This window comes from Pteropus vampyrus, unplaced genomic scaffold, assembly GCF_000151845.1.
Source record: "Pteropus vampyrus isolate Shadow unplaced genomic scaffold, Pvam_2.0 Scaffold15, whole genome shotgun sequence".
NCBI classification, from domain to species: domain Eukaryota; kingdom Metazoa; phylum Chordata; class Mammalia; order Chiroptera; family Pteropodidae; genus Pteropus; species Pteropus vampyrus.
In genome coordinates this window covers 311,860-333,934 of record NW_011888796.1, presented here as the reverse complement: position 1 = coordinate 333,934, position 22,075 = coordinate 311,860, and the positions used below count along the sequence as shown (strand labels likewise).

The window sequence follows — 22,075 nt, the reverse complement described above, 5'->3', positions numbered from 1 at the left end:
AGCACCGCACCCTCCAGTTTTCTCAATTCATTGCCTAAATTATTATATCATTTTTGCAAGAAGATATAAAAGAAGACCAGAAACACCACCTTTGTGGCCTGCTTTTAGTTTAGTTTCATTAGATATAACTGAAAATTGTGAATTTTTCATTTCCTACTTATAATGGCAAAGAAAGGCAGAGGAAGAGGTTTTACAGTTATTACACGAGTCAGCAGATGAATGCAAAGAAGCAGTAGTACTCTAGAATATAAGCAAATGATGATGGTGAAATTGATTATATAAGAAGAACCTTAGCTTATAAATCTTTCGATTATGATATTCTAGATGATTTTTTACAAACTCAGTTATCAATTAAGAATATGTTTTTAAGGACAAAAAGGAAATATGGTATTTTCATCTAGTCACTCAACAAGATGGACTTAATTATACAACATTTTATGACAAAAGCCTAACCTTCCTATTTTGCTAAAAAGACATATGACAATATTCTTTAATCTTTTGGATTTTTGTGCACCAAAATTTACTTGAAGTGGTTTGTGAATATTGAAGGCAGGTGTGTATGCAAAGAAGAAATAGATGATATAGAAATGGAAATACTAATTATACTGAAAATTTTAAATTATGTTTATAAATCTGAAAATGAAAAGATTTTGCAATTATGGAGAAAAGAAGATGGTCATACTTTCTTCAACAAAATTATGAGCCACCAAAACTTTCAAAAGTATTATGTTTCAATGATGCAAATGCAGACAAAACAACCATAAAGAATGCTAAGCTAGATCAATTCGAGATACATTTGAAATCTGCAATCAGTATTCGTGAGATGAGTGTGTTCCAGGTTCATGACATTTGATGAGTGGATGGCTTCAGTCAAAGTCTGTTGTCTATTTCAGGTATGTTACATTCAAACTAGGAAAATATAGAATAAAATTTTGAATTTATTATATTTAAATTCTCATTAACATTTCTAACAAAGTTGTTTTTCACTACGCGTGCTGGTGAGCCACCAAGGGGGCTCCCGCTGATCCCCCCTCCTGGTGTTCATACCCTTGTATGGTTCCCTTCCGCATCGTACTAGGGTTGGTCTGTGTGACCAAAAGAAGATGGCAGAAATGATGGTTTGTCGCTCCTGAGATTAGGTTACAAAAGACTGTGGCTTCCATCTTAGGCTCTCTCATCGATCACTTGCTCTGGGGGGAAGTGAGCTATCTGTTGAGAGAAGAACGGAAGTATCCAGCCGACAGTCAGTGCAGAACTGAGGTCTACTAACAAATACGTGGGTGAGACTGGAAGTGGGTCCTCTAGCTGTAGATGACGTTATCTGGCTGATAGGTGGACTGCAACTAGAACTAGCTATGTTATTTATGAAGTCAAGAGCAAAATAAAAACGGGGGGGGCCCTACTTTTTAAAAAATTATTAAAAATTTTAAGACAGCAACAGCAGAGGATTAAGCTAAATGTGGGACTTTTTGTGCCTATGAAGCTGGCCCTGAATGCAATCTCTTGAGAGACCCTGAGCCAGAACCACTCCCAGATTCCTGACCCATAGAAACTGTGAGATAATATTTGTTGTTTTAAGCTAAGTTTTGGGAGTAATTTGTTATGTAGTAATAGATAAATATATCATCCCTTTATTTCTACTTCTGTATGTTATTTGTAAAATGACTTAAAAATATAAAAACATAAAATGAGTCCATCAGACCCAGACAGTAAATGGTGATAACTATTTTTCCTGGGCTTCTGAGAGTTAAAGGGATGAGAGTGATCCAATTAGTGGCAAATTTAGTTCCATGTTCTCTCCTGCCTCAGTGCCTTTGTACATGTTGTTTGCCATGCCAAAAATTATTTCCCCCTGCTCTTTGTCCAGCTTAAACATCACATCCTCAGGAAAGCTGATCCTCCAGACTGAGTTAGGCATCTTTTTAAATAACTTCCCAAACAATGCTTTCTCCAGAGAACTCAAGCATGTTGGTTATGGGCCTGAAGACATGGGAAAGTCTCCTTGCCTAATGAGCTCTGGTGTAAACAATATAGACTAAAAAAGCAGGCAAATGAAAGATAAACCAGGTGAGTGGAGAAAATTCATACACATGGAAATGGGAGTTAATCTTCAGTAATACACAAAATGGCACATGTGAATGTAGCATATACTTCTGACTCTTAATACTAATAGATTTAAGAGGATGCCCAAATTTTTGATGTGCATACAAAATATGAGGACCACCCTTGGTAGTTAACCTTAGTGGTTAAGCCTCAGTTCTTCATGTGCAAAAAACTAATAATACTGACCTCATAGGCTGGCCCCAAGGATATGAAATCACATAGGGAAAGTGTTTATCAAAAAGTTCAGCTGTTAGTAGCATAAGGTATTGGATTCAAGTTCTGAGTCTGCTACTTGTTACTGGTTATGAGAGTTACGTAACCTCCTAAAGTCTCAGTTTCTTCCTTAGTAAGAAAGGGAAAATAATGGCACCTACCTCGTAGAGTAAATGCCAGTGTGTATTAGTGTCTGTGTGTTTGGCATTTGCTAAGCCCTCCTAGTTACTACTACTGTCATCATTAATTTTCAGACCAGGTCACAGAAAAGTAACCAAGTATAAAGGGAGATTTTCTTGTAGGTGGAAGAGAGAGGGAAAGAAAGAGAAAGAGACTAATAGAGATGATTGCCAAGAATATTTCCATAAAGATGTGCATTATTCATAGTGATCATAATTGACACTGGTCTCTTTCAGGGGCTCCTTTCTCACCATCCTGGCACCACGTGGCTTGCACCTCATTCCAGTATGTTCTTGATTTCTCCTACCTGAAGGTGCCTAAGAAAGGGAAATACCAGAAATAAATTTTTGTGACATCAAGATTCTGGGTTAAAACAGAACTACCATGTGATCCAGTGATTCCACTTCGGGTTATTTATCTGAAGAAAATGAAAACACTACCTTGAAAAGATATCTGGACCCCACGTTTATTGCAGCATTATTTATGATAGCTGACATATGTCCATCGATGCACGAATGGATAAAGAAAATGTGGTATGCGTATACAATAAAATATTATTCAGCTATAAAAAATAAGGAAATCTTGCCATTTGCAACAATGTGGATAGACCTTGAGGACATTATGCTAAGTGAAATACGTCGGACAGAGAAAGACAAATACAGTATGATTTCACCGATGTGAAATCTAAAAACAAAACAAAAGCTGAGATCATAGATAGAGAAAACAGATGGGAGGTTGCCAGAGGTAGGGGGGTGAGGGTGGGCAAAATGGGTGAAAATGGTCAAAAGGTACACATTTCCAGTTATAAAATGAATAAATCCTGGGGTTATAATATACAGCATGGTGACTATAGTTAACAATACTGTATTGTGCATTTGAAAGTTGCTAAGAGAGTAGATCTTAAAGGTTCTCATCACAAGGGAAAAATGTGTAACTACATGAGGTGACAGATGTCAACTAGACTTGTGGTGATCATTTCTCAACATATACATGTATCAAAGTGTTATGTTGTACATCTTGGGCTAAAACATTGTTATATGTCAATTGTACCTCAAAAAAAAAAGGGTCTGAGTGTCTGGTCCTAAGGCCATTAATATTTTTGAATATGAGGGAGCTGGACATGCAGAGTTAGAGGGAAGCCACAGCTGAACACTCCAGACTCCCTTGCATTATGCATTATCCATGGTTCTTTTATTTGTCAACTCAAGGTATCATAATAATGAAAGTCTGTACTGCTAGTTGTCCCCCAGCTTTTTATTCTTCCTTAGTAACATAAACTCTGACTTTTAGCTGGCCACCTTGGCCACCTTGAGCTAAGCAGACTACATGTTTTTCAGCCTTCTTTGTAGCTAGATGTGATCACATGACTATATTCTAGTCAATGGATAAAATAAAATGTGACTTCTGGAAAGTATCCTTAAGAGAGAGAGGCATGCTCTTCTTTTACTCTTTTTCCTTCTTGTTGACTGGAAAACAGATGTGATGGCTAGAGCGTGAGCACCTATCTTGGACCATGAGGTAGAAGCTGCTTATTAAGAATGACGGAGCGATATTAGAAGGAGTCTGGGTTAGAGGGAGCTACCCTAGACTTTGAAGAGAGTTTGTGTACAAAAGAGAGAAATAAGCTTCTAAATTGTTTAAGTCACCCTAATTATTTTTGTCATGGATTTTTTTTTCAGTTTTATTGAGGTATAATTGATAAAGTTGTGAGATATTTACAGTGTACAACATGATGATTTAATATATGTATATATTGTGAAAAGATTCCACCATAGAGTTAATTGACACAGCCATCACTTCACGTATTTACATTTTTTTTTTTTTGGTGAATTGTCATTTATATTTAAAATTTAAGGACTGACTTTGGTAAGGTTACTTTTGTGGGTCAACCTCATTTTCTCAATGGGACTAATAATACCTACATTAGCTCAATGCTAAGTGTTACTGCAAGTTAGTCATAAATCTAGAAATGGAACCCAGGTTTCTGAGCTCAGTGATATATTTGAAAAGAGTCTTGGACTCAGACCCAACTCACTTTTTTTTCTGTTGGTACTGTCATCACGAGTGAAGCAAACATAAATCAAGGTATATTTATGTTATAGAAGCACTTTTCTCCAAAGTCCCATTTAAGATCTATCTTCTTATTGAGACTTCTCTGCCCATTATGTGTATAAGTGGGTCCCTGCCTTCCGAGTCCACAAAATACATAATAGGCTTTGCTTTTAAATGTGGTCTCCAGGTATCTGGTATCTGTCTGCGCTGTGTCTTAAATTAGATTGTGACCTCTCAGAGGGATGAGTGTGCATCCAAAGATTTCTATATGAGAGATGCTTCAAAGTGTTTGTTAAAATGAATGGAAAGATTCTATTCTGAATATGAGACAAGGCAAGTGTCCTCTGAATTATACGGAAACACAAATATATTTGAAATGAGTGTTCTTAGTTAGTACTAAATATTTGAGGCCCTCAGGCCTCAATATGGAATATAAAGTATTATTTTTCTTCTACTGAGATATCCCTTTGCAAATAGTAGTCTCACAGGACCAGGAGTATGGCTGAAACTGGACAGACCAGATGCCAGGATAGCTGGATTTATTTTTGGACCATAAGCCTGGCCTTCAGGGAAAGAAGGAACTTGTCAATTTCACTCTTTGCTTGGATCAGAAGATTGAGCCTGGCAGAGAGATACTGTTTGGGACTAATTGTTCTCTGGATTTTCTAACCTTCTCTGGGCTTGGGAGGAGTCGGGAGAAGAAAATACATCATTTGAACGATGGCCATGGTTACGACAGGCCCTGCATGCCAACCAGAAGGAAAGAAAATACTTGCTGAGCAAAGTAACTGGAAAGCAGTTGCTCATATTTTAAACTAAGCTACATGTTCGAAATCCAGAATAATATAGGCTTTTGGACCAACGATCACTTGGAAAAAAGCTTTCTGGCTGGAAAGCAGCATGTGGTGTTATGGATGGAAAGGACGATTGCAGTGCCTTTTCCCTGGGCATTTGGTGCTGCCAGATACTGGGGGCCATCTCAAGCATATTTACTTACTCCAACAGATTTCTCAATAATTCCAGCAACAGAAAGGAATTGACCAGCTTGATGGGGTGCATGTGACCAGGTGGTGGAGTCAGGACAAACCTGTCAGGCTGCTGAGCCCGATGCTAACATTTTCATCCTGCCGAGGCCGTAGTGGGTAAACATTTAGGTGGACACATGGGAATTGATGTAAGTGCTACATGAGGCACAGTGGTACTGGACAAATGTCACAAGTCCAGCTGGGCAAATCCCCAGGATGTCAGATCACAAGGGCTGTTTCCAGGAAAAGCTGACCCTTACTGTTTCCATGTGCTTCCCCTGATGCTTAGTGAAGCTCAGAAGTCTCAGTTCCCTTGCAGGCCACTTAAGAAATTCCCAGTGAGCACACAGGGCACGTCTAACCCTATGGTATTTGAGATGGAACATCACGGTCATCACATGATAGAGGCAGAATTAGACTCTGAAAACCTGGGCTTGAAACTTGGATGTCATTTACCAGCCAAATGAGTCCAGGAAAGTCACAGTCTCATGGAGTATCCATTTACCTTCCCATGAAGTTGGATCTATCTACTTCACAGGATCATTCTGAGGACAAAATGAGATGAGGTATTTGTCCTGCCCTCGTTGTATGTCGGATGGTGGTATTTCTAACTTAATCAGTCTAAGGGCTTTAGATACTCCATCTCTTTTAACCCTGACAAAAACTTATGAGGTGGATGATATTTTTATCCCCATTTTACAGAGCAGGAAAACTGGACCCGACAAGTAAAGCGACTTGTCAAGGTTATACCACTAGGTGGCAGACCCAGGATTTGAACCCATTCTGTCTAGCTCCAGAGAGCAAGACTGAGCACTGCACTACTTTTCAGCAGAGGAAACTAAGCAGTTCTCTTAGAGGTGTTCTTCATTTTTGTTTGGAGAATCACAAGTACTTTGTTAATGTTCTAGCATCCAGTTTAGGCTTTTTAATTTGAAGGCACTGAGGAGAGTTGAAGCTTTTTAAGCAGGGAGTGGTGCATTCAGGTTTGCTTTTAGGAAGAGTGGAGGCTGCAGGGTGGAGGCTAGATGGGGCAGGAGAGGGGAGTGGGCAAAACTGAATGCAGGAGTTGGGTGGGAAGTTCGTTCGTACAACCCAGGAGAGAAGTCATAGGGGAGCAGAGCTAACCTTTGTCAGTTCCTCTCAGGCCCAGACAGGGAGGAGGAGTTAATGGCTGGTGCTGCTTCCAGTCTGGCTGGAGAAAAGAATTTTTCCTTCTGAAGCAAGTGGTCCATACTAATGGAAGTAAACTTGAAGGGTTGTACTACGCGTGAGAAGAGAAACCATGGTTCTCTTGGGTGGATGCAGTGGACTACCTTGCTCTGGTCGTCGAGCTGGTGGGATGCAGCTGTGACCATTCATTCCTAAAATGGCCCTCCGGGGACTACCCTGGGCAGAGCCCTCCAACGTCTGACTGGACCCTTTGCTGCACTGTCATCACCAAGTGGATGGGGCATCCAGGAGAGCTTTAGCCTCCCTTCTCTGACCCCTCTTTGGGGTCTTTGCACCCATAGATTACCTCTCTCATCAATGCTCTTTCCTCCCTCTCCTCTGACCTTTCCCAGGGCTCCTAGGCCGCAGAGAGGCTGCTCATTGGCCCTCTAGTTCAAGGCACGGAGCCAGAATGCCTGGGTTCCAATCCTATGAGCATAACCCATAACCACAGGGGCCCTCCCCAGCTGGCAGATGCCTAAAACAGTGCTTCACTTTGTCTCCTCGACATTTCTCTCGAGGCAATCAGTGTAGAACTTGGGATGTCACCTCCTGGAAGCTTCTTTGAAAGAAGTGAACGTGCCCACTCCCCACTCCCAACGCTGGTCACAGCTTGCCCTGTGCGGGTCATCTGGCGACTTTCTAGTTCTTGATGCAGCGGCGAACAGATTTCTCAGCGCCTCTGCGCTCTTGTACCCTCATCTGAAAAATGGGGCTAGGAGTATTTTCCCTGCCTATTTCACTGGGCCGTTGTGACAACTCGCGTACTCATGCTGAAACCTATACATACGTAAGGTATTGTTATTTGTAGGCATTCTGGTAGGTTAAGGCTGCTGGAGCTCTCTTAGGCTTACTCAGACAGAAGTGAAGGGAGAAATTTCCTCTAGATCCCGGTCTCTCCCAGAGCCAACTGCTGCGGAGTAACCGGGTGTCGCTCCTCAGTGGGATTGACCGCGAGCCGCCCCTCTTTCCTCTCTCCCATTGGCTTTCACCTGCCGGAGAGGAGGCTGCTACGGGCCTCTCAGCCCGTCAATCAGGGCCGCAGGGCTCCGCCCCGCCCCTCCTGGGGGTTTATAACGGGAATTCCCATGGCCCAGGCTCTGGCATCCAACCTGCTGCCGACCCGGCCCCGCGGATCCCAGCGTCTGCCGCGCGCAGAGCACACGCTCGCGCTCTAGCTCCCTCCTTCGCGGTTCATGACCGCGCGCTCTGCCCGCAGCCTCAGCCAGCCCGCGCCGCACCTCCCCTGCCGGCCGCCCGCTGCCGCCGCCGCCGCCGCCGCCGCCGCCAGGGCCTCCGAGGGAAGGAAGGCAGCAAGGCAGGCGCGGCTGTGCACCCCGCGGAGCCCGCGACCCCGGCCCGCAGCCCACTGGCACTATGCTGCCCGCACGCTGCGCCCGTCTGCTCACGCCCCACTTGCTGCTGGTGTTGGTGCAGCTGTTAGCGGTTCGCGGCCACCGCACCACGGGTCCTCGGGTAAGTGCGCCCCCAGTCGCGCGCCCACCTGCGGAGCCAGTCCGAGGTCGCTCGCCCTCATCCTTAGGGGAGGGAGAAGGGCGGTGTCAGACCTTGTCCTCCCATCACCTACTACCCAGTCCCCTGCGGGCTTCTTGGCGAAGTTGCTGAAATAAAAATTTCTCCCATTGTCTTTCCCCCACCCCCAATCCTTTCTTGCAACACTGACTCTGCCTACCCTCTACTACCCCCGAACTGTCACTGGTGTTTTTTCCCCCAATCTCTTCTCCCAGGGTATTTTGCTCCAAGACCCTTAGAGGTGCCTCCGTTGTCCTAGAGAGGCTCGCTCTCCGCTGAAGCAGGGCTGCCCTGTGGTCTCACACGGCACTGGCGTTCTTGGCAGGCGGCGGGGGGCAGCTCTGCCTCCAGAGTTTTAAGTTACCCGAGAGCCACACAAGGACTTTGTGTTGTTGTTTTAAAAAGCTATCGCTGCTCGTAAAACCCACAGCAGATAATTTTAATGCTCCCTCCTGCTGGGGCAGCCTTGGAGAAGGGTAGAGGTGGGGGGCTGTGGAGAGGTGGTGGAGGGGAGCTGCGTGCGCAGTACCTATGTAAGGGTAAGGGTCTCTTCCCCTGGGTTTGGGGCTGGGAGCTTGGACTAACTGTTGAACCTTGATCTGATTGGAGTTTCTGAACGACATGAAATGTGCCAATTCTGTGCACAGGACAGGCTATGCAGGCATTAAAAATTCTCCTGGAACCGACAGCATTGTGTTAATTTCTGGTCTAGATTATTGCACACCCTCCCCCCCCCCCCCCACCTGCCCCACCTTGGTCTAATGAATCCATTAGAACACAGACTTCAGCTATCTTAGTCAGTGCCGAAGCTGCAACACACCCCCCCCCCCCCCACCCCCCTGCCCCACCTTGGTCTAATGAAGGATTCCACTGCCTTAAAAATGTACTATTAAACTACCTCATTATTCATTTGACCAAACTTATCCAGACAATCTCTGGCCAAGAATTAGCTTATGTCAGGGCATTCGCCTTTCAGGGTAGCTGCTTGCCTCAACTGGCATCAGTCAGAGTCCATGGACGTAGCTAGGATCTTTGTAAAAACAAGTTTGGCTGCTTAACCTACGTGTGGTTTCCTGGATATCCTTGGGCCTCTCCTCATTACCACCTGTTCAGATTGCAGGTTCTTTATTCGTAGTGCTTGCTATATGAGAATCATCTTTATAGCTGTCGTGTGTGCAGCAAAAGCCTTGCAAAGTTTGACGAGCCTTAATGACTGCCCAGATGCTGGCTGATTACATCCGAGCCCAGCTATCACTGTGAGATCAGATTTGCAGCCACTTAGGAAAGAAAAGTGTTTGTCCCCGTGTTGGGCCGGCCCTTGCTTTTATGACCAGATGTGCAACAGCAGCGGTTAAAGTGAGGCAGATTAGATCCAGGGCGTGTCATAAATCCTCGACAGCAGGCATTCCCAAAGCTGGGGCAAGTAAGGGCTCCGGGAGTGACTTTTATGGATGCAGATGAGGATGCCTTTTAAATGAAGCTGCTTGGTTTGATATTAGGACTCACAGCTCTTAAACTCTGAGGTCAGGAGAGCCACGGCGTTCCCTCCAATAATTAGGAACAGTCAAGACAGAGATGCAGACCAGAGCACCCCGACTGAAATCTGGATGCCCGCCCACATAAGAGGCCCGGGGACAAATGGTGGGGGGCTCGTTTGCTGCCGGGCATGTCTAGCGTCTCAAGCCATATGGCTCTCCTTCCCTGTCTCTCCTGAAATTGGAGGAAGCAACTTTTAGGGGAAAGCTAGGGACTTTAGGGGAAAATAGGGCATTGGTTAAGTCTCCCTCCAGCTTCTTTAGTTTTTTAACTTGATAGAAGTGATAGAACATAAACAGAAATTGTAAATAGGTTCTTGTGTGTCCCAGCTACATTCTCTCTCTCTTTCTCTCTCTCTCTCTTTCTCTCTTACACATACACACACACACGTACTTAGAAATACCCAAGGGAAGCTGCTAAATTGAGTATATGGTTACCTGAGTGCATTTTAGGCAACAATAATGCGACCATTTATGAACACTTGGGTTAGGCATTTCCAGGATCACTTATGCTTATAAAGAACATTTTGCAAGTGAGACCCAGAGAGGCTAAACAGCTTTCTTGAAATACTCACAGTACATATGCAGCCCTGGGAGCCATATCCCAGTTTATATGGATTTACAGGTTGAGTGCCTGCCACAGCACCAAGAGGCTGTAGGGAGTGTCCGTCCACCTTGGGATACCGTTGCTGTTAAAGGAAGAGATGGCTCAGTGAGAACATACTAACCCAGGTGCTTCAGGGAAGTCTGTAAGAAAGCATTAATAATATTTTTGGGTGTCTGTAGCGCTAAAAGGTAATGTCTTTGAGTTCCTATCTATCCCAAAAGACTCCGTTTCTCTTCTATAGCTTCTTGGTGGCCTCTGAAGTGTGGCTCTGGTGGTGAGTGACAGTGTCATAGGAGGAGCAGAAACATCTGGCTTGTTGCAGTATTCCCTTGGGCACCCCTGGGTCTCTTCTGTTAATCTTTTGAGTGACAGAGGCTTAAGGATTGGCATCTTTTCCAGCTGGCTTTCTAGGAAACTGAGAGCATGCCCTTTCGGTTTAACTTTATCTGGCTCACTAATTGAGCTCCCCTGAGGCCTAGACCCCAAACCTTGCCCCCTTATTTGCTTCCTGCCTTCATAAAATTCCTGACATTTGTTTGACTCTGGAAACCAGCAGCAATCAAGTATCAGATTGGGAGCTATTATGTAGGAAGCACCTGAGTTTTTGGTCTCTAGCTCTGAGCAGCTGCGTTGCTACCTGGGACACTGGTTACGATCCTTTTAAGCAACCGTTTCTTTAATCCTGTATAATTTACTGAAAATATTTCAGAGGGAGGATGGGATGGGGGTGAGGCCCTCCTGGGTTGATAGAGTCTGCTTGATAATCAGGCTAAGCCAATTGCCCGTCTTTGCCTAATCCTCTATCTGCCCTCAAAGACCAGGAACTGGGTGAGGGCCAGAACTGCACCCATCTTGTCCATCGATGTATCCCCAGAACTCAGCACAGGGGGTTGTTTTTGTTGGTGTTTGTGGAATGAACAAATAAATGCTGATAATACATATTTCATAATGATCCATGGGTACCACTTTCTGGGTGCTTTCGCAGAACTGGAGGCAGGAAAGAGATTTAAGAAGTTGGAGAAATGGGAAAGTCAAGAAGTCTGAAGGAGAGATTTGATTTTTTAATTGTTTTAGGTCTATTCTTTATTTGTCCTCTCTCCTGTCATTTACTTGGTTCATCCTGCGAAACCCAGCTCCAGCATCACTCTAGGAACTTCTGCAGAACACTCTGTTGGGTAGAATTGATCACTCTCACCTTTGAACAACTTCTGTATCTGATTCACTTGTGTTTCAACTTTTGCTAATGCTTCTGCAGTGAGCATCTTAAAATTGAGCCAGCATCTTCATCTTCTTGGTGCTAACTGGCCCCTTCAGCATTTCATACATGATCCTGGTTTGTTAAATGAGCAAGCTCGAAAACCTTTGAGGGTAGAATACAGATCTTAGTGGTCACACTGCAGAGCATTCAGAAATATTTATTGAAATGAATTGGACTGTCCAGTGATTTCCAAGATGGACCTCCTGCTTGCAGTTAGACATGAAATTGGTTACTTACAAGTGATTCCCCCCACCTCATTTTTAGGCTTTTATTCTTTGTTTAAAAATAAGTATGTATGGTGGTTATGGGAGGTTTGGGGGAGGAGGAACCAAGCAAGCAAACTTGGATGGGAAACAGGCTTTAGCTTTACCCTAAACTTTTTTTTTTTTTTTTAACCTTGCATATGTCTAATGTGAGGCAGCTTCCCTTCCATTTGAGATAGTTCCCTTCCATTTGACTAGCCTGCCTCAGTGTCTGGACCAGGGTGAGTCCTTGTGTCTGCATGGATACCCTTCTTATTATCTGTGTGCCTGACAAGACGCCTCCTTTTCCACATGGGGGATTTATCTGAGATGCTAGTCAGGTGTTGGCCAAGAACTTGGTTTAAACATTTTGATAGAGCTGACATGTGAAATTTAAAGGAACAAAATCGAGGAGGACAAGAAGAGGGAACAATCATCTTAGAAACTCTAGGGCATGCAATCAAATGGAAAACACTTTGAAATTGTCTTCTTATCTCCTCATGTTGAACATTCACATTTGTATGGCCCAGCAATTTCACTCTTAGGCATATATGCCCAAGAGAAACTCATGTCCAGAAAGAAACAAATGCAACTATGTTCACAATAGCACAAGCCTGGAAAGAGCCCAAATGCCTTTTAGTTAAAGAGCAGATGAATAAACCGTGGTGTACTCACACAATGGAGAATTAAAGATATGGACGAATCTTGGTAATATGACATTAAGTAGAAGAAATGCACCCCCCCCCACCACCAAAATGTAGCACGACAGCTTTTATAAACTTATGAATAGCTAAAATTAAAGAAAGAATCTTTTAGGAATACATATAGCTGCAATAAAACTATATAAAAAGAAAATCAAAGTAACGATGCAAACAGGACTCAAGGGAAGTTAGGGTGAGGCAGATTGGCGGGGGAAACCACGTGCTTAGTGTAAGTTAGTGCCAGTACGTTACCTCTTTTGGTAGGGAGGAGGACGGATTTGAAGGTATTTGTCAATTAGTAAAGATCTAATAGCTGATTCAATAAAAATGAAAGTGGGCCCTGCATGGACCAATATTGAGTGTGTCATGAACCAAAAATTATGATTAATTCAATCCTTTGCACTTGAGGTCAGACAAAAAAAAAAAAATACCCTAAGTAGGGACTCTTTTCTTGCCTCCTTCTGTTCCCCCCACCCCCTTTCCAGATGTGCATGTGGCCCTCCCGAAAATACCACCTTGGGGAGTGATTATTGGCTTTTGTTTCAATTCTTGGCCAGTTAGATCCAGAGCAGGCCCAGACCCTGGCATAAATATCTACACCAGCTGGCCAAAGGGCTCGTGTAAAGCTGAGCTGGCGGCAGGCAATCTTCCTCTCCCTTGCTCAGGGGAATCAGCCCTGGACATCTGAGTGCACCCTCCAGCAGAGTAGGAAAGTTCACTAGCTGAGGCCTGGGTCAGAAGCCTTATTTGCCAGTGGGGGGTGGGGTAGGCCTGTTTCTGGTTTGATGCCTGTCTTCATTCAGAGCTCCTCTCCCCCTACTCCCCCCTCGCAGAGGCTCAGGGAGGGGGGCATGGCCTTGCTTAGCAGGTACAGGGCACCCTTTCTCTCCCGACCACATAGAGATCTATTGTTTAAGCAGCCAAGTTCCTGGCATTGCTGGTGGCAGTGGGGGCTGTCCATGTGGAGGGCCCCCCTCCTTCAGCATTTGTCGCTGTGGAGCTGTTTGGGAGAGGACAAGGGTTGGGTTGCGGATGAGAAATCGATCGGACTTGCTTGTGAGGCCTGCCAAACAGGGTTAGCATTGTACATATGTGCTCTGCACGAATCCTGAGTCACTCAGGGGGTAAGAGGATTAGATCTCCACGAACACTTCCAATAGCCCCAAGAAGACCCCAAAGCAACATTGGTCATTATCGCAACTAATTGGATTTCCCTTTGCAACTGACATCATTCTAAACTCGATGGCTAGATCACAATTAATCTTACCTTTGGCAGACATCTAAGCTTGTTATGTATGGAGCTTTGTGTACTTCCTGGGTGTTGCCTCGGTGGGTTTCAGCCTCCTTTTTTTTGGAACCAGCGTGAGACAGCCTCTCCAAAGCAGGGAAGGCCACTCAGGAGAATTGGCGTCTCAGTAGAGCCTCTCCCACCACCAAGCAGGACCAGAACTGAGCGGGGTTCCTTGAGATAATGTGTCAAGGACTTTGAAAGCTGACAAATACTCTACGAATATGAGTAACATGCCCCTCCCCCTTAAAAACAATTTCACACTCCATTGTTGATGTGATAACTACTCATCCGCAAGATAAGAGCAATTTTTTTTTTTTTTGTTAAGTATCAGTAGAGAAAAACTGGACCCACTTCCCAGAACAGTTTGTTTTTAGGACTAGATAAGCATCTCTAGGACAGTGCTGGGAGTGTTAAATATTTTTTGTGGATGTTTCTTGTGTATCTATTCTTGAAAAATTCTGCAAAGCCCCTGGAGAAAGGACACCAAAGTAGATAGGAAGAGGGTGAATATGAAAGGATGTGGATCACTCCTTCAGGCACACGGTGCTGCTGACCTGCTCAGAAATAACGACTGCCAATAGGCTTTTTTTTGCCAGGATGGAAATATTCTGTATCCGCACTGTCCAATATTAGACACGTGTGGCTATTGAAGTTTTAAACATGGTTAGTACAACTGAGGAACTAATTTCCTTTGATTTTAATTAATTTAAATTTAAATGTTAATAGCCACATGTGGCTAGTGGCTGTTTCACTGGACAACGTTGGTCTCTAACGTGCCCAGCCTTCTTCTGACTGGATATCCCCATGTGCCCCAGACTTCAGCTGCATTAAACCGCGTTGCATTTTCTGACCTCTCCTTTCCTCCCCATCTCTGTCTTTTAAAAATCCTGCCCTTTACTCGAAAGGCTTAAATGACTCCACACAGCCATCCCAGCCTCACCGCAGGCGGAGTTCAGCTCCCTGTGCCTTGCTTACCTCTGGAGCTGTGTGTGTCCCCATCTGCCCTGTAATCCCGCTGACCAGACAGGCTTTGGAGGCACACAGACCCAGCGTGAGTCTGGCTCTGCCACTGTGAGCCTGGGCTAGTAATTGGGTCCTCAGTTCCCTGATTTGTCCAGGGGAGGTCACAGCATCTACGTTCCAGAGTGGCAGTAGGAATGAAGTGGAATGTCTTAGCTTCCTATTCCTATTCTTGTTTTAACAAATACCACAAACTTAGTGGCTTAAACAACACACATTAAAGGAGAGTTTTCAATGAACAGGCCTCAATGGGTTAAATAATCAGCAAGGCTGAGTTTGATTCTGGAAGCTTTAGGGGAGACGGTTTTCTTGCTTTTCCCACTGTCTGCTTTCCTGGGCTCCTAGCCCCTTTGCACCTTCAAAGCCAGCGATAGCTGGTCCAGTCTTTTCATGCTGCATCTCTGTGGTTCTGACTCTTCTGCTTCCTTTCTCCCCATTTAAGGACCCTTGCGATTGATTGCATTGGGCCCACTGTGTGTGTCCCGACTGGGCTCCTTATTTGGAGGTTAGCTGATTAGCAACCTTAACTCTACCAGCAACCTTAATTCTTCCTTGCCAGGTAAAACAACAGTGTGAGGATTAGGACATGGATATCAGGGTGGGCCGTTATTTTGCATACCACGTTCATTAAGGGTCTACTACGGTCCCTGGCTCATAAAAGGTGCTTGATAAATGGGGGCCTTTATTATGACTTGTATCTATTCACTTCTTTCCTTTACAGTTGGGAGTATCTTAATGGAAGAGCTGTTTAATTCTCCTTATGAATTCTGTCCTGCCCATGAACAAGCGTTTAGTGTTTACTGAATAATAGAATTTTTGATAAGTGTAGTTTGTTTCTTTCCTTGTAAAGAAATATTGAACAGTACAAAGAAGTAAAATGCAAACCAGAATATATAATCCCCTTTGTGCAAAAGAAATTGGTTATTGTATAGAAAAATTGGGTGGATTATATGTCACGCTGTTAATGGTGGTTATCATGGGGATGTTCCATTTCCATGAGATGTGTCTTAGAAATTATTAAAACAGCTCTGTTTACAATGAGCATCTTTTAATCTTAGAGGAAAGCAATGAAGATTAAAAGTTGCACGATTTTTTAAAAGAAAGCCCAGACCTGTCTCAATCCAGCCTGATTCCCCAAAGTCACCCTTGGATTCAGTCTACATCTGACACAGTTGGTCTGTGCTTAAAGTTGCCAGGACTCTTACTCATTTTCAGCATGTTTTGAACTCAGTCTGCTTTAAAGGAGAGTCTTCAATTTACCTCAGTAGGATATAACTGTAACAAATGTATTTATTGCTGCTGGCAGGCATATAAACTAGTACGATCACTTTGTAGAACTACAGTTGAAATTGTACACTTTAACCTTGTAATTCCACTTTGGTATATACCCTAGAAAAACATACTTAAATATATACCAAGAGACATGTTTAAGGATGTCCACGGCAGCACTTTTTGGTAGTGAAAAATTGGAAACCAGCTAAATGCCCATGAACAGGAGACTAGAAATAGAAATTGTGGTATATCTAAATAATAGAATACTGTACAGCACTAAAAATGACTGATCTAAAGCTATACTCACTAGCATGGCTCAGTTTCATAATCAAAATACAGGATGAAAAAAGACAAATTGTAGAAGAACATATAATGCTACTATTTATATAAAGGTTGAAAGCATGCAAAATTACATGTGGTTTCCGGGCGCATACATATGTAAAAATGTATGAGGAAACTAAGGGCAATGATTAACTCTGAAGCCCAGGTTAGTGGTTACCTAGGGAGGCAAACATGTTGGTTGGCAACATTTTATGTTTTTAAAGTGGGAGGTGAGTACATGGATTTTTTAATTCCTCTTCGTATGTATTACATATTACATCATAAAATTTTTCATAAAAATAAAAGCGTATTTGGATTGAGCACAACAAAGTTTTGAGAGCAAATGATAAAAGCGATGCTTCTGTAAGGAGCCCTCTGTTCTGTGCTGCTGATCAAGATTTTCCTTTCCCCTGAAAAGCATGCTTAGGGACTTTCGGCCATACTTGTGACCTTTGCTGCAAGTGCTGGTCACCTCCCTCTTGCCCTCCCAAGGCCCTGAGGCCACGCTTTTCCCTCAGTTCAGGGCCAGGGGCAGGTGTGGCTCCTTTTCCAGCCTCTGCCTTTTGGCTCCTGTGTTCTTTGCTGCCCTGGGCCTCTGCTTTTCTCACTGTACTTGCTCTCCCCAGATGATTAGGGATGAAGTTGATCATTTTCTCAAATCTATCGGCCATTAGTTAGGGTTGCCAGAGTTGGTAAATAAAAACTAATAAAGGATTGCCTAAATCGTAAATTGTGTAAATTTGAATAATGTCATTAGATAATGTAAATTGTGAATGATGTAATGTCAAATATAAATTGCATAAATTTGAATTAGCATAAGCAACAAATAATGTTTTTGTATCCTAATGACCCAAATAAGAAATTACTTGTTTTATCGAAATTTAAATTTTACCTGGTTTCCTCTATTGAATCTGGCAATACTACATTAGTTCATTTTCTTTGGGAATCATCTGGACAGATATTTTGCTAATTTTTAAAATAGGGGTGGTAGCTTTTTTTTTCTACCTCAATGACTGACTTGGAAGAGGTTTTTTTTTTTGATACTAAGGTATTAATATGTTTTTCTGTCATGTCTGATAAATGCTTTTCATTATGAAAAGACATGGTTTTAATCTACTAAGTTTTACATCTTTATATAGCTAATCTGTCATTATGGTTTCTATCTTTGCTGTCAGGATGAGAAAGGTCTTCTACTGTTATAGAAATTATAAGAACTTAGACTCTCCTTCATCTTTGGATCCTTTAATTAAAAAAAAAACAAATTTTTTTATTATGAAAACTTTCAAATATATACAAAAAAGAAGAGAATGCCCATGGAAACCTCATCCAGTTTCAACAATGAACAACTCCTGGCTAATCTCATTTCTTCCTAGTTCTCTGCTCATATTATTTTGAAGGAAATCCAGACATTGTATCTCATCATTTGTAAATATTTATATATATCTCTAAAAGATAAAGGCTCATTAAAAAAACCTAGCCACAATACCATATCACAACCAAAGAATATTAACAATAATTCTTTAGTATAATTCAATCAACATTAGGTCTCCCTGATTATCTCTCTGAATGCTTTTCTGTTTGCTTAAGTCAAGATTCAAATAAGGTCCACATAGTGGCTTAACTGTATCTTAAATCTCTTAATCTCTGAGTTTCCCTTCCATCTCCTTTTTACTTTGTAATTTATTTGCTGAATAAACAGGTTGTTCTAGGGTCTTCCACACTAGATTTTTGCTAATTATATTCCCACAGTTTTGTGTAACATGTTCCTGTATCCTTTATATTTTTCATAAAGTGATGGCTAGATCTAGAGGCTTGATCAGATATGAATTTGATATATTTTTTGACAAGTGTAGTTCATGGTAGTTGGTATGTATGTCCATCAGAAGGCATATAATTAATCTGTGATATTAGCACCCAGCAATGATCACTTTGGGACCTATTAATTTTTTAGGACTTGTCACTGAGTTTTAAACAAGTAACAGGTTAAACTGAAAGACTTCTAACTTTTGTGTGGCATTGCCTTCCTTCTTGTCTCTGGTGTTACCATGGAGGGGTGCAGAGGAAGGGGGCTTAGGTGCCAACATTCCCTTTTCAGCAGCAGCCTGTTGACGGGGAGGCTGTGTGTGACTGCAGCGATGTCAGGGGGAAGCTCTGCCCGAGTTCTTGTTTGGTGGCCAAGAAAGGGGAGTCTCCTTGGTTTCGGGTGCTAGCACTGAGAGCATGAGGGAGCTGGTTTTACTCTCTAGTGCTCATCGGGAGGTCTTTAAACTGCAGTTGTAGACCAGGCTTGTGTGTGATCTTTGATACATATACATCAGTTGGGAATTTATGTTACAAGAAGTAGATACCGTATTTTGAACTGGCTTACCTAATGAGGGGCTCAAGTAATAGAAGGTATTGATATAAGGTTTGATTCAGTGTCTTAATGGTGTCATCAAACAGTGAACTGATGTCTCTCCCCTCTGTCTTTTGTGATGTCTGTTTGATCCGAAGCCTCGTTTCTCATGGTAGCAGAATTGCTGCAGTGGTTCCATGCTTCATATCTACACATCCCACTTTCTAGAAGAGGGAAGAGAGAATTGGCTTCTAGTAGCCCTTTCCTAGATGCTCTCAGAAAACTTTGGCTCTTGGCTTATTGATCTAAATTGGATCAAATGCCCATTTTTTTTTAACCAATCCCTTTGGAAAGGAGAGCGCCGTGCTGTGAGTGGCTTAGGCTTTGATTCTTTACCAATCATGGTGGTAAGGTAGGTGACAGGATACCCATTTCTGGAGCTGGGGATCAAGTTATTTCTACTCCTCCCTTCTGGCTGCATACGTGGCCATACTAGAGGGGAGAGTGGAAGGGATGCTGGGGCGAAGAGCCCAGTGTCCATCCTGGGATCTGTAGCCTTTGTAGACCAGCAGAATGGTGGGATGGGGGTGAGGAGTGTGCTGGACACTGATGGTCAGAGTCTAGAGAGGGAGATCTAGTACCATGTGATCAGTTCCTTCATCTATTAAAAGAAGATTAAATAACCTCCAAGGCTACTGCAAGCACAGACATTCTCAGATTAGGAGCTGATAGGAAAAAGGTAATAGGAAGATTTTGGACACATTCAGAATTGAATAAATAGGCCAATGAAGATGATTCCAGAAGGCCCCTCAAATGAAGAGAGCACGGTTATGTAGAGCCACAGTTGGAAGAAATCTCAGGGCTGCCTTTGTTTTACGCATGAGGTAAGGGCTGCCCTGAGCCAGCAAGCCACAGTTCAGAGCCAGAGCCCAGATCTTCACCTCCATTGCTCTGTCCATGACTTTTCCACTCACAGATGCCCTGGAAAACTTGGGAAAGTGGTGTGAGTCTAGCCAAGGGGAGGAAATAGCCTGAATTTTAGGAAAGGATTATATTTCTAAGTTGCCTTTGGCTAATTTACCAATTTACAGTGGTTGCAGCGAAACAACTGAGGACGTGGGGAATCTTCACCATTCTTGCAACTGACTTTTGAGGTCACTACACCTTCCATTTCATAGGGTTCTGGTTTCTCAGTCCCTGTTTTCTGCAAATGCTGAAGGTTTCAGCTGGGAAATGTGCAGCAGAACAAGTAGAACAAGTAGCTGGTGATACAGTTTGAAGAAGTGAAGGTAGATCTTGGCATCAGACTCTTAATGTTTGTTAATAGCAATGCAATCAATCAGTGCAGATGTACACTGAGCCACATGGCAAATGGGCTGGAGCACAGGGGGCATGTTTTATGGTTGGCACGATATATTCTTGGGAGGCCTTTTAAAATCAATACGCAATTTCAAGGGTCGAAACAGAAATCCTTTGTGTTTGTTGAAGAGCATCCGAAAGTGTCTAGGGCTCTCCCTCTGTGGACACTTTCTCCCTGCCTTTCTGACAGTGACTTCAGAAAACCTTGGAGTGAATTCATTGCTGCACTTACCCGGGCAGCCTGAAGTCAGGGGCTGCGCAGAGGACAAGAGCATTGCTTCCATACATCTCATCTTCTCCTTGGCTTTGAGGGTCATGTACCCTCTCCTGGTAGTGTGTTATTATGCTTTCTTTTCCCATCAAGGTAAAGGCTTAGAAAAAGACTGGGCCCACTGCCTAGGCTCCATCTATTGCCAATTCCCAGTTTTGTGCCTTTTCTTTCCTCCAAGCTGCAACTACCTTGATAATGAAAAGCATCTCCCTCCTCACTGCTGGGTGACGGGTGAAGTTTGAGCTGTTATCATTTGACTAGCTGCCTGCTTTCTTGTGCATCTAGAATGCAGTATACTTAGTGGTTTGGGGCCAAAGAGACTTAGGATTAAGTCATAGCTTTGCCACCTTCTAGCTGTGTGTTCTTGGGCCAATTAACTAAATTCTAAGCTTTAATTCCCTCATTTGTAATTTAAAGCTATAACTTCATTAGGTCATTGTGGAACTTAAATGAAATAATGTCAGGATGCTCAGTAAATGTTAACTCTTCATAAAAATAGCAGATGAAGCAAGAAAATATGAGAGATTCTTATGAGAGCCTAAAATTGTTTTGTTTCCCTTATTTTTCCCCCAATATATGGAAGATTTCTAATCTGTGGTTCTATCTCCTTATGTTAAAATGAAACTAGTTTTTTATGCAATAGATCATATCCCTTCCATTTCCCAACCTGCTGGAGGACCCCCTTAAATGGAATCAGTGGAGGAAGGATGTTCTTTGAATGTGATATCTCCACGTGCAATGTAGCTACATCTTCTCCAGGCACTGTATACTCTCTCCACCCTGAAATCTTTGATTTTCTCTTTTCCCGGGATGGTAGGTAGGTTGTCTTCCTGAGTGTAGCATCTGAAGGAAGCTCGAGTAAGCCTGATCACTTTCCTTTTTTCTCTAAGACCGTGAGAAGCAGTTTTGCCATTAGGAGGTATCATGAAGGCCCTGCCGACATGTCCTCCTCATAACTTCTGGGCTTGGGGGTCAGGCGGTGACTGCTCAGTATGTTCCAGATCTGGTCCCCAGGTAATTCTATGGAGCAAGAGGAGCAGGGCCTGGTTTTTCTAGCCCTCTTCCTCACCCCGTGCCAACCCTTCCCTTGTCTGCAGTTGGAAAGCCATTCTCCATGGTTCCTGTGGGTGGGCCCACACACTATCTCCAAGCTGCTTTTAGAGTATTTCAGAAACAAAACCCCTTGCTGTTAGCATGATTTCCTGGAGGGTTATTTCTAGAGAATGTGGCTTGTGCCAACCACATCCACTTTTTTGTCCTTCTGAATACTTTAATTGGTGTATTAAGACCATTGATGTTTAAGGTGATTGTTGTTGATATAGTCAGATTAATATCTATTATATTTGATACTGTTTTCTATTTGTTGTTGTGTTCTTTGTTCCTGTTTTTGTCTTCTATTTTTTTTTCTGCCTTTGTGCTTTTAATTGAGCATTTTATTATTGGATTTAGCTTGTCAATTATACTACTTTTAAAATTTTATTTTTTAAAAACTTTTTTTAGTAGTTGCTTTAGAGTTTGGAGTATATACATTTATAACTAATTCAAATC

At 42.9% G+C, this 22,075-nt stretch overlaps 1 protein-coding gene across 3 annotated transcripts in view; it reads left to right on the top strand.

Moving 5' to 3' along the window:
• The first annotated feature begins 7,864 nt into the window (after window positions 1-7,864).
• The window catches only part of SMOC1 (SPARC related modular calcium binding 1), a 140,362-nt gene continuing 126,151 nt past the window's right edge, over window positions 7,865-22,075 (top strand). For all 3 annotated transcript variants that reach the window (XM_011383601.1, XM_011383608.1, XM_023526685.1), the window contains exon 1: window positions 7,865-8,258. In XM_011383601.1, the coding sequence (XP_011381903.1) occupies window positions 8,160-8,258 (99 nt within the window). In that variant the 5' untranslated portion in view covers window positions 7,865-8,159. The remainder of the gene's footprint in view (window positions 8,259-22,075) is intronic.